General features: G+C 49.6%; 1 protein-coding gene across 2 annotated transcripts in view; it reads right to left on the reverse strand.

The window, feature by feature from the left end:
- Positions 1 to 4,289: 4,289 nt before the first annotated feature.
- The window catches only part of LOC143989355 (lysocardiolipin acyltransferase 1-like), a 149,191-nt gene continuing 140,138 nt past the window's right edge, over positions 4,290 to 13,342 (reverse strand). For both annotated transcript variants that reach the window (XM_077489457.1, XM_077489456.1), the window contains exon 6: positions 4,290 to 11,168. In XM_077489457.1, coding sequence (XP_077345583.1) covers positions 10,669 to 11,168 — 500 coding nt within the window. In that variant the 3' untranslated portion in view covers positions 4,290 to 10,668. The remainder of the gene's footprint in view (positions 11,169 to 13,342) is intronic.

The following is a 13,342-nucleotide window of genomic DNA, read 5'->3' on the forward strand; positions in this document are numbered from 1 at the left end:
CTCGTTAACCACGTTACTCGTTAACCAAGGTTCCACTGTAGTCACACAAAAAATCTGTTGCCATTCGGGAGCTGTGGGCCGCTGTCTGGGGGCAGGTTTGGCATCACTGAGGGGGGGGGGGGCGGGTGCCATGATGTCAGAAAGAGCAGTTTGGCCACACCCACTGTTTGCCACAGCGAGCTGCATTATTACCACTCTCCTTGGGGCACCCAAAGGTGTCCCAGGTCTTTTATAATCCTATTGTGTATACTACGAAAACAAACGTGCCCCGTGCCGCTAAAGTGTTCGGGTTTGGCTTGAAGAAAAGGTGGCGACTCTACTGCCCCCCCCCCCCCACCCCACCCCCCTTCTTCATATATTGAGAAAAAAATGTGTTAATAGAGACCTAAGCGGGCAGAATTCCTCGTTTGGGTGAAATCTCGGCTCATCGTGAGCTAGAAATCCATATTGTGAACGTTCGGTTCTCAGCGGCTGAGACGTTAATTACCTCCAGAGCTCAGCGAGGGGAGGCGGCCTAATGAGGCCTCTCTGTGCCGCGCCGCGCATGACGGTGAAGAGGAGAGGAACGTGGAGACCTCATGCCGGAGTCTGCCGGGGATCACCGTCTACTTTGTAGAGGAAGGTTCATGTTTGGCCTCAATGCCGGGGAAGTCGCCCGACCTGCATTGCCTCCAACAACGGGCTCCATATTTTCCTCCTCGTGGTTGGGAGGAGTGTGGCTACCGGCAAAAGATCCTCATCGCAATATTTAGCATTTTAATAGAAAGAAGATAACGACTGACCATAAAGACTTACCTTTGTCCTATAATAACGCTTCGTTCAGCATTATATGAGAGCCGCCATTTGTCACCTCCTTGAAGATCCAATGACTTCAGAACTTTGTAGTCTCTGATTTTGGGACAAATCTGCCCGATCCGGAGTTCTGGGGCCCCCCGTTCCGCCTTTCTGACGAGCTCCTCCGCCCTTCAGAGATGCACTGGGACGGCGGCACTGGACTTTATAATGAAAAACAAAAGCCCCTCCTCTGTTCCCACCTCCCGGGTCCCTCCTGCTGAAGTGATAAGTGCCAGGGAAAGGTAATTTAAAGGGGTTGTAAAGTAAAAATTTTTATTTTTTTAAAATAACAAACATGTTATACTTCCCTCCACTGTGCGGCTCGTTTTGCACAGAGTGGCCCCCGAACCTTCTCTTCTGGGGTCCCTCGGCAGCTGTCTCTGCTTCCTCCCGCAGGTGCTTCTCACGTTAATGCGAGCTCCCTCGCATTGGTGAGAAGCACTGCGGGCGCGCTCCCGTGATACAGCCGCTCGCTGTATCACAAGGCCCCGCCCCCTGGCGCGCTGCGTCATTGGATGTGATTGACAGCAGCGCGAGCCAATGGCTGCGCTGCTTTCAATCCATCCACTCCAGCCAATCAGCGGCCAGGCTGAGCGGCGAAGAGGACGGCGGGGGCGAGCGCGGGATTTTTGAGGGGTCAGGTAAGTAAAACGGGGGGACTGGGGGCGCCAGCAGTGTGAGATGTTTTTTCACCTTAATGCATAGAATGCATTAAGGTGAAAAAACATTTACCTTTACATCCCCTTTAAGAAAGTAGGAGAGGGGGGCGTGGTTTAGTAAAATCAATTACCCCCCCCGCCCCCCGTTTAGTTGATGAGGCCTGGGCCCAGTACAACAGGGCCAGTTGTACTGCCTTATCAGCGGTCTTGCCGCCATAGACTGATGAACCAGAGCAGGAGTCTCCAAACTTTTCAAACAAAGGGGCCACTTTATTGCCCTTCAGACTTTAGAAGGGCCGCATTGTGGCCAGCAGGGGGCAGAAAATGTCACAGGCCCAGCATCAGTGAGAACAGATATGGCCTCAGGGGTGGTGGTCAATAGGAGGAGTATTAGTAGGAGGAATAGTATCCCATCATTGGTATCGGCGTGAGATATAGTGCCCCATTGTTGATGTCAGTGGGAGGAATTGTGCTCCAAGGGCCGGATAAAGGTTAGAAAAGGGCCACAGCTGGCCCTTGGGCCACACTTTGGAGATTCCTGATCCAGAGTATCTGATGGTCTAAGGAGATCAGGAATATTTTCTACCCGTTGGAATGAATTAGGCCGCACTTCATGAGGGATCTTCCTCCGGATGTGTTCCGGGGAGGGGGAGGGGATGGTTGGACTCTCTGCCTCTATAGACCCTTCAGAGGAGAGTCCCGTATCCGGACACGGCGGGACCTGCGGAGCCTTTATGAAGTATTCCAGCAATGCTCAATGTGAGGTCTCCGGGGATCCTTCCTCGTCCCGAGTACATCCATATGTTGGGAATGCAGAGCGGAGGACGGTGACTCCACATTCCCTCCATCAGGTCATTCCAGAACTACGTCTGCCCCCCGCACAACGGCAATTACCAGACGTCCCATTTATAGAGCACTGGGGGGGCTATTTATATATATATATATATAAAAAAAGAAACCGAAGAAAGAAAATCTGAATAAAGGTGACGTGTTTTCAACGTGACAAATCCGATTCTTTGTTTCATCCCCTCCCCCGATGATAAAAGAATTGGTCACTAAAATTATTTTTAGCGCTCTATATATGACGTTGTGTATTTCTGTTCTGTGTCCCTTCACTTTACACGCACCGAACGCATCAGAAGACGTCACATGTGTGCGGCGCACCGACCGCCTATTCACACTCCATGTGTCCAGAACCTCCATAATATCCTCCATAATCCTGAGAAGACTTTCCAGCGGATGTTGGGGGGCGTCTGGGGGAAATCGGGTGGTAATTTCTGAGGTCAGGAACTGAAATTGGATGAGAAGACTTGGCTTATGATTGACATTCCATTCACCCCCCAAGGTGGTCAGTAGGGTTGGGGTCAGGGCTCTGTGCAGGACACTCTATTACCAGGACCCTTCACTGGAGGCACCTGAACTCAGTCCTTTGGAGGGGTCTCCGCCGGTCAGGGGTCTCCAAGTGAAGGGTCCCGGAAATCCTCCATCACACAAAGACATTGCAGACACATTGTGCTCTTCCAGATGTGCGGGAACCGTTTGCTGAAGGCCCTTTTCTGTTCCACCATAACTGTGCCCCCCCCTCCCCCCCATGTACAAAACCAGCTCCATGAGGACCAGTGTGGTGTGGAGGAACTCAAATGTCCTGTACAGAGTCCTGACCTCATCCAAACTGTTACCACAAGGTCAAACTGATGAGCAGTCTATTCCGAAACCATGGCCATTAATATGGAGTTGCCCCTTCCCCCATAGCCATTAATATGGAGTTGCCCCTTCCCCCATAGCCATTAATATGGAGTTGCCCCTTCCCCCATAGCCATTAATATGGAGTTGCCCCTTCCCCCATAGCCATTAATATGGAGTTGCCCCTTCCCCCCATAGCCATTAATATGGAGTTGCCCCTCCTCCATAGCCATTAATATGGCATTTAGCAGTATGACAGAGGAGATGAGCAGCTAGAATGTTGTGCATCATTGGCCTCCATTGTTTGCCCAGTTCTACATTATGTCAAAAACAGATCCCCCCATATACCATCCAATCACAGATCCCCCCATATACCATCCAATCACAGATCCGCCATATATCATCCAATCACAGATCCCCCATATATCATCCAATCACAGATCCCCCATATACCATCCAATCACTGATACCCCATATACCATCCAATCACAGATCCCCCATATATCATCCAATCACAGATCCCCCATATATCATCCAATCACAGATCCCCCATATATCATCCAATCACAGATCCCCCATATACCATCCAATCACAGATCCGCCATATATCATCCAATCACAGATCCCCCATATATCATCCAATCACTGATACCCCATATACCATCCAATCACAGATCCCCCATATACCATCCAATCACAGATACCCCATATATCATCCAATCACAGATCCCCCATATATCATCCAATCACAGATCCCCCATATATCATCCAATCACAGATCCCCCATATATCATCCAATCACAGATCCCCCATATATCATCCAATCACAGATCCCCCATATACCATCCAATCACAGATCCGCCATATATCATCCAATCACAGATCCCCCATATATCATCCAATCACAGATACCCCATATACCATCCAATCACAGATCCCCCATATACCATCCAATCACAGATCCCTCATATATCATCCAATCACAGATCCCCCATATACCATCCAATCACAGATCCCCCATATACCATCCAATCACAGATCCCTCATATATCATCCAATCACAGATCCCCCATATACCACCCAGAACCGCTGAAGACACAATAACCCGGCAGATCATTCCGGAGAGTCGTTTTATTCAAACAACATTTTACAGTGAGAAACGTCTCCAACTAACAATTTATAATAAAATAAGATTCAAAACAGAAAAATAAAATAAAGCGACATCCAGTATACAGAATGAGCCAATCACAGCATTACATGACGAGAACGATGGCGGAGAAGTTGGATATCAATGTGATCAACTTAAAGTGGAACTCTGGGCCTAGCCAATGACATATGTGACCCGGCTGTCCAGATCCCCCCTCCCCCCACTGATCCTGCCAGGACATGAGTGATTCCGCATCCTGTAAAATAGTGACTCCGCTTTCTGCTCCGCACAGCAGCGTTGTCACCCTGTAGATGGTGAAAGAGAAATGCGATAAAACGTGATTCCTGAATGGTGGGATCTTCCTTCCACGGGTCTGATCTTCGCCCGTCCTTTGGTTCCGATTTCCTGAATAAATGTCATACGAGATCCAAATATAACAGAGGAGAGTCAGCGCTCTTCTGATCCCCGATTAGCCAGCTTGGCATAAATGGCAATCCTACTAAAGCAGATGGACAAGAGCCGGCACACCCCTCCATCTAAGAGCCGGCACACCCCTCCATCTAAGAGCCGGCACACCCCTCCATCTAAGAGCCGGCACACCCCTCCATCTAAGAGCCGGCACACCCCTCCATCTAAGAGCCGGCACACCCCTCCATCTAAGAGCCGGCACACCCCTCCATCTAAGAGCCGGCACACCCCTCCATCTAAGAGCCGGCACACCCCTCCATCTAAGAGCCGGCACACCCCTCCATCTAAGAGCCGGCACACCCCTCCATCTAAGAGCCGGCACACCCCTCCATCTAAGAGCCGCCACACCCCTCCATCTAAGGGCCGGCACACCCCTCCATCTAAGAGCCGGCACACCCCTCCATCTAAGAGCCGGCACACCCCTCCATCTAAGAGCCGGCACACCCCTCCATCTAAGAGCCGGCACACCCCTCCATCTAAGAGCCGGCACACCCCTCCATCTAAGGGCCGGCACACCCCTCCATCTAAGGGCCGGCACACCCCTCCATCTAAGAGCCGGCACACCCCTCCATCTAAGGGCCGGCACACCCCTCCATCTAAGAGCCGGCACACCGCTCCATCTAAGGGCCGGCACAACCTCCATCTAAGAGCCGGCACACCCCTCCATCTAAGAGCCGGCACACCCCTCCATCTAAGAGCCGGCACACCCCTCCATCTAAGAGCCGGCACACCCCTCCATCTAAGAGCCGGCACACCCCTCCATCTAAGGGCCGGCACACCCCTCCATCTAAGAGCCGGCACACCGCTCCATCTAAGGGCCGGCACAACCTCCATCTAAGAGCCGGCACACCCCTCCATCTAAGAGCCGGCACACCCCTCCATCTAAGAGCCGGCACACCCCTCCATCTAAGAGCCGGCACACCCCTCCATCTGTTTGATTTTATTGATGCATGTTGGTGGCCTATTACAGTTAAAACACAATACACATGGAGAGCTGTGAATCCAAAACTAAGATATACAAACTCAGAAGCTTCCTGAAAGCGACTCAACCAATGAGCCGCTGCACTGTCTGAGAAAATCGAAAGAATAAAATAGAACGGGCCCAAAAGATTAAAATGTGATGTTTTAATGATATGTACTGAGAAGGTTCCCCTGATACATGGACACTGCCATGTTCATGGCCGACACGTCCTGCCCCGGGGAAGGCCGGCTGTCTGGGGTGGATTGGACGGAAGTAGAGTGAAGTGTTGCTCCTTCAGTTACTAATCAGCAGACGGCAGACTAAGGTGGATTGCTTTACTGCACTGCTGTGCTGTCTTGGCAGAGGCATCCGGATCACACGGCTGACTGAAGAAGCCCACAGATACAGCATCTTGTTAGGTCAATCATAACATAGATGTGTCTGTGAAGGATCTCATGGATCCAATTCATGGTAGATCTAGTAGTAGTTGGTCACATTGAGCTGGATTTGTTCTGTAATGTTGACAATGATTCAAAGATCCATTAGTTCCTTATTTTGTGTCTCTGAATAGTTACGAAACATCTTCAACATTACAGAGCATGTCCAGCTGAATGTGTCTAACTAATACTAGATCTACTAGGAATCTGGATCCATGAGACCACCTACTACTAGATCTACAATGATCTGGATCCATAAGACCACCTATAACTATTTCTGCCATGATCTGGATCCATAAGACCACCTATAACTAGTTCTGCCATGATCTGGATCCATAAGACCACCTACAACTAGATCTGCAATGATCTGGATCCATAAGACCAACTACTACTAGATCTACCATGATCTGGATCCATGAGACCACCTACAACTCGTTCTGCCATGATCTGGATCCATGAGACCACCTACTACTAGATCTACATGAGACCAGCTACTGGTTTAGCGCTCCACCAGTTCTGCAATGAAGCTTAATAAAAATCAATTTTCAAAGCTCCGCTGATTCATTTGATCCTGTCAGGAATAGAGAGATGAAGGAGAGGAGACATCAGACGGGCCTGTCGGGCGGCGCTCATCATAAAGAGGAGAACAGAGAGGAAGGTGTCTGATCGCACTGCCAATAGATGTATTGTGATCTATGAAGCCCATAAACAAGACTTGTGATGGGAAGATCAAAACAGAACTAAAAAGAATTCTACCATCAATGTAATGAAAATAAAGAACTGTCTCATGTAAAGAGGACCGTCGCCCCACCATCAATGGGTATTGGGGTGATCTGTCCAGCCTTGTAATGTACCGGAGGGGTGCTGTCAGCCCCTCCCATTCCTTCTGATGTCATTGGGCGCAATAAAGCCCCGATCCCATATTCCTTACTCTCGGCTGTAACTTTGCCCCTTTTACCCCCTCCGATATCAGGTGACCCAGAAGAATGACTTACAAGCAGCACATGACCTGAGCTAAAGGAGGAAATGTCCTAATGATAGAGCCGGTTGTTGGTCATTTATGATGAAGATATAAAGTGCAACCAGCATGCCCCCCAACACACAGGCTGCACCCCACAGTGGTGCCGGTATCCGGTATACTCTTCAGTCTAGAACACCCGTAGAAGAGATCACAGGACTCACAGTAACTAGGCTTACAAAAGGCGGAGCGGGGAGGAGGCAGCTCCATATTATTGGCCATGAGGGGGGTGGGGGAGGAGGCAGCTCCATATTATTGGCCATGAGGGGGGTGGGGGAGGAGGCAGCTCCATATTATTGGCCATGAGGGGGGTGGGGGAGGAGGCAGCTCCATATTATTGGCCATGAGGGGGGTGGGGGAGGAGGCAGCTTCATATTATTGGCCATGAGGGGGGTGGGGGAGGAGGCAGCTCCATATTATTGGCCCTGGTACAGGTGTGATGGTCAGGGGTGTCCACAGACGTTGGACCACACCAGAGATCCTGTGACTGATGTCCCTGGGCTCACCTAGAACACCACCTGATGAAGTGACGGGATTTGCTGCATCGGTCAGTCTGCACAGTGAAGGCAATTGGGCGGCATTTTAGGAATGATCTATTGCATGAACAGGGGGGGGGAATTGAAGTTCTAGTTCTGAGACTATGTTCTTCCCATCCAATTGTCAGACACCCTGCCCCCATCCCCTTCTGTATGAGGACACCTGTATCATGGGGTGTGGCTACTACTCCGCTCTGCAAGCACAGAGCACTGAAGGGGTGTGGCTACTACTCCGCTCTGTAAGCACAGAGCCCTGGAGGGGTGTGGCTATTACTCAGTTCTGCCAGCACACAGCAATGGAGGCGGAGTTACTACGGGGCTGGTCACACAAACAATGCCAAGACATGGGTCATGTGATCATATGACTGGCCCCATGTCACTGGATGATGACCGGTATTTATGGACATCAGTGTCCGGTCAGGGCTGGGATCACACAGCAGGAATTTCTGGTGGTCTCGGATTCCTTTCCTGCTACACAGACAAGGTTCACTGATTCAATATGCCCCCCTCCCCCATTCAATGTGCCCCCCTTCTCCTTTCGTTGTGGCCCCCTCCCCCATTCAATGTGCCCCTTCCTCATTCAATGTGCCCCCTTCTCCTTTCGTTGTACCCCCCTCCCCCATTCAATGTGCCCCCCTTTCCCTCCCCCATTCAATGTGTCCCCCTCCCCCGTTCAATGTGCCCCCTCCCCAATTCAATACGCCCCTCCCACATTCAATGTGCTCCCCTCCTCCTTTGGTGCCCCCCCCCCCCCCCCCCGTGCTGTCACTGGGCACTATGTCCGGTTTTCTGTGCTGTCAGCCCATTAGAAATTCAGAGGCCGTCACCAACCTTCAAAACTCCCAACAAAATAATGGAGTATCTCGTGTGCTTCCTTGCGGGGTCTTTCCTTTCTTTATTGACTTACAAAGCGTCTCCGAGCTTCTAGGAAAAAACGACTACCCCAGGAAGGGTCTTTTCCCGAGCACATCCCCCTCCCTTCCTTACATGTCATAGACCCCTCTTTTTCTGGGAGTATCTACTGCCTGTGCTGGCCCAGCTCCTCCGTCCTTCCACTCTCTATGTAAAGGAGGAGCAAAGGGAAATATAACAGAGTCCCCTGACATTACATCCAAGATGGCGGCGCCCAGCAGCAGTCTCTGGGCTTTTGGATGTCTCCGGGTAAATCTCGCGCACAGAACACATTACATGTACATAGAATAGTATAGGAAAATCACTGATGAAATGAAGAGTCTGGTGACGGGGTCTCCTGCGTCACAACGCACTGACCAGCCCTGGTACTGGTACTACTGAATGACGTCCTCCCAGTCCTGGCAGAGTACAATGAGGTCACCAGACGGGAGCACGGACAGCGCCATCAACTCATCTCCATGGTGGACTCGGCTTCTCTTCATATAAAATACAATAAAATAAAGTGAATTACCCGACAATAAAACAGAAGAAGAAATGAGAAGTGATGAAGGAATAACACACGGAGGTGACCAGAGAACGGTCCTGATTGTCTGCAGACCAGAAAAGACACAACTTCCAATATTCTACACCTACAACATGAAGATATCATTCAGAGTTATCCAGCAAGAGGACCTGTCCCTTTATAACCGTCACCACCAGTACCCCATGTGCTGGGGCAGGCGGAGGTACACCTCGGAGGATAGTCCCTGGATGGAATATAAGATTGGACTATCGCCAATCCTGCTTATTGAAGAGCCTCCAGAACTGAGGAGGCCACAAAGACTCTGGGCTCTACAAAGGAGGACCTGTCCCTTAATAACCGTCACCTCCAGTACCCCATGTCCTGGGGCAGGTGGAGGTACACCTCGGAGGATAGTCCCTGGACGGAATATAAGATTGGACTATCACCAATCCTGCTTATTGAAGAGCCTCCAGAACTAAGGAGGCCACAAAGACTCTGGGCTCTACAAAGGAGGACCTGTCCCTTTATAACCGTCACCTCCAGTACCCCATGTCCTGGGGCAGGCTGAGGTACACCTCGGAGGATAGTCCCTGGATGGAATATAAGATTGGACTATCGCCAATCCTGCTTATTGAAGAGCCTCCAGAACTGAGGAGGTCACAAAGACTCTGGGCTCTACAAAGGAGGACCTGTCCCTTTATAACCGTCACCTCCAGTACCCCATGTCCTTGGGCAGGCGGAGGTACACCTCGGAGGATAGTCCCTGGAGGAGGCCACAAAGACCCACAACACCACCGGGCTCTGCGTACAAAATGGGGTTTAAAGTTAGACATCCCCTTTAACTTTTTACTTGCTCCTATTTACAGCATACATTCATTGATATGTCTGACTTCTATATGTGAAATTGATGCGAACTTCAAAAGAGTGCAAGTCATTGGATAAAAAATAAAACATGAAATATAAGAGAATATACGAGGATAATAGACCTCCACTTCATCATGGTGGGACACGCGTACACCATGGGGACTAAGCTTGCCTTACATGCATCTAGTCTCCCTGGTTATGAACCTTCATACAAGTTTCATTCCTTTAGCTGCACCAAGATGTCTCCAGAAACCGGTTGATCGAGTATCTGGGTCTCTAGATAACCATTTCCACATTACAGAAGTTTTGTTGCCAGACGGTACTGTAATTGGCTGGTTCCGCTTCCTTCCTTGCTGACAGGCAATCACAATACAGTAAGGAGGTCTTCTAAAATGTACCGGTTTCAAGAGACAACTTAGAGGCAAGAGAAATCCATAGCTGGGCACTGTAAGGGGAGGTCATATTTTGAGGTCGTCGTCCCCCATTGCACCAGAAGGTTCCTGATTGGAAGGATTGTCTGCCCACACCAACAATGACTGGGATTCGGAAATAAAGAGGTTAATGAGTCGACCCAAATGTACCTGCTGCAGTGAGCGGCAGGTATGATTATCAGAGCCGGAGAGCCCCTTAAATACTCCAGCCCTGCACTATGCCCTTTTACTGGCTGAACTTTGCCTCTTGGCGTGGTATCGATGGCATGCCAGCTCCATCAGCTCAAGTCCTCCAAATATCTTCTCCTGGAGAACATAGAAGAGCACCATGGTCAGTGCATACCACCGCACGAAGCTGTACATGTAAATGCAGAAGAAGCACGCCACGGTCAAGGCGGTCCAGTACAGCAGGGACGCAAACTTAATTAAATGAACCCGGAATTCCGATTTGCAGGGGGGGATTTTGCTGCGCCCAGTGACATCAAAGTATTTATCTCCTTGGTAGAAGGCGCGCAGCCGCTCCTCCTTCTCCTTCCAGCGCTCCTGGCACCAACGCTGGAGCTCCTCTTTGGGAACCGGCAGGCTATCGATGGGGTATCTGCGGACGTGGAAGTGGATTTCTCGAGGAAAGTTGCCGCTGAGAATGTGTTTCTCTGTCTGAGGAATGTTGCGAGGGTAGGCCACGGTGATGTCATGGATGGCGTCCAGGTTGTTGCCTAGAAAAGAGAAGAAAAAGAAATGAAGAATTAGTGATGGGGGTCACCGGTGTGGTGCATCGGCAGTGTAGACAATACTGCGTTTCACAATGATCCAGAGATATGGGCAGCTATGGTAGGCCCTGCCCCTGCTTATCTTCCTATACCTCCCCATTGGACCAACATTACTATGGGCTGCCTCACCGGCCAACAGGAACGCTGGAGAGACAGGAAGGACTGAAGCCTGAGCATCACAGGAAATGACCTGACTTCACCGTTAAAGACAAACTTTGGGCATTTTTTTATTGGGTCCCCAGGAAGTGTTTTAAAGGAAAAAAGTAAGCTCTGGCCACCATACGCACCTCCTCTCCAGAGCTTCCCACTGATATTCTCAGCCTTAGGTTGGGTGACATAGTTACATAGTTAGTCAGGTTGAAAAAAAAGACACAAGTCCATCCAGTTCAACCTTAAAAAACCTGGCATAATTCAATCAGGAAAAATGAGAAAATCCTGGGGGGTGCAGAGGGTCACGGACCTGCCCCCTGTGGGGGTATCACCATGGTGACCTGCAGAGAGTGGCGCCGACTTCCCATCAGGACCTCTCCACATCATTGAGGTCCAGCCAGTGCCGGAGAAGATTGAGGAGGATTGCGTATCGTGCGATCAGCCTGAAGACATCAGAAGTAGATCTATATATAAAGAAAATAATAACATCCTGCCGGGGAGATGTCCGGGCAGATGTCCGGGGAGAGGCCCGGGTTGGATTCACGAAAACTAAATGAAATATGAACTGCCCTGAAAATGTAAAATAAAATCGGCAATTGTAAAAAATATGTACCCTACACTGTATTAGAAGAGCTGCACCCCTCACCCGTCTACCGGGCCCTGCAATCAGAATGAAAGGGTGGTCTAAACATAATGCACATGCAGGAGGAGGAGGAGGAGAAGGAGAAGAATAATGAGGGGAAGAAGAAGAGTGAGGAGGAGGAGAAGGAGAAAAAGAATAATAACGAGGATAAGCAGAATGAGGAGGAGAGTACTAAGGAGGAAGAGGAGAAAGATAATGAGAAGGAGGAGAAGGATACGAATGATGAGGAGAAGGATAAGGAAGAGAAGAAGGATAAGGAAGAGGAGAAGGATAAGGAAGAGGAGAAGGATAAGAAGGATGAGGAGAAGAATAAGAAGGATGAGGAGAAGAATAAGAAGGATGAGGATGAGGAGAAGAAGAAGAAGGATGAGGATGAGGAGAAGAAGAAGGAGGAGGAGGAGGAAGAGGAGAAGGATAAGGAAGAGGAGAAGGAGGAGGAGGAGGAGATGAAGGAGAAAAAGCAGGAAAAAAAAGGGGTGGAAGCAGAAGGGGAAGAAGGAAGAGAAGAAAAAGGAGGAGAAGGAAGATAAGAAGAAGAAGAAGAAGACGGAGGAGAAGGAAGAGAAGAAGGAAGAGAAGAAGGAGAAGAAGGAAGAAGGAGGAGAAGGAAAAGAAGAAGAAGGAGGAGAAGGGAGAGAAGAAGAAGAAGGAAGAGAAGAAGAAGATGGAGGAGAAGGAAGAGAAGAAGGAGAAGAAGGAGGAGAAGGAAGAGAAGAAGGAGGAGAAGGAAGAGAAGAAGGAGGAGAAGGAAGAGAAGAAGAAGGAAGAAGGAGGAGAAGGAAGAGAAGAAGAAGGAAGAAGGAGGAGAAGGTAGAGAAGGATAAGGAAGAGAAGAAGAAGAAGAAGAAGAAGAAGGAGGAAGAAGGAAGAGAAGAAGAAGATGGAAGAAGGAGCAGAAGGAAGAGAAGAAGAAGAAGAAGAAGAAGAAGAAGAAGAAGAAGAAGAAGGAGAAGGAAGAGAAGAAGAAGAAGAAGAAGAAGAAGAAGAAGGAAGGAGGAGGAGAAGGGGGAGAAGAAGAAGAAGGAAGAAGGAGGAGAAGGAAGAGAAGAAGAAGAAAGAAGGAGAAGGAAGAGAAGAAGAAGGAAGAAGGAGGAGAAGGAAAAGAAGAAGGAGGAGAAGGAAAAGAAGAAGGAGGAGAAGGAAGAGAAGAAGGAGGAGAAGGAAGAGAAGAAGGAGAAGAAGAAGGAGGAGAAGGAAGAGAAGAAGAAGAAGAAGGAAGAAGGAGGAGAAGGAAGAAAAGAAGAAGAAGGAAGAAGGAGGTGAAGGAAGAGAAGAAGAAGAAGGAAGGAGAAGGAAGAAGGAGGAGAAGGAAGAAGAAGAAGGAAGG

The sequence above is a fragment of the Lithobates pipiens genome, unplaced genomic scaffold (genome assembly GCF_037356315.1).
Source record: "Lithobates pipiens isolate NorthernLeopardFrog02 unplaced genomic scaffold, aLitPip1_a1.2 Scaffold_18, whole genome shotgun sequence".
NCBI classification, from domain to species: domain Eukaryota; kingdom Metazoa; phylum Chordata; class Amphibia; order Anura; family Ranidae; genus Lithobates; species Lithobates pipiens.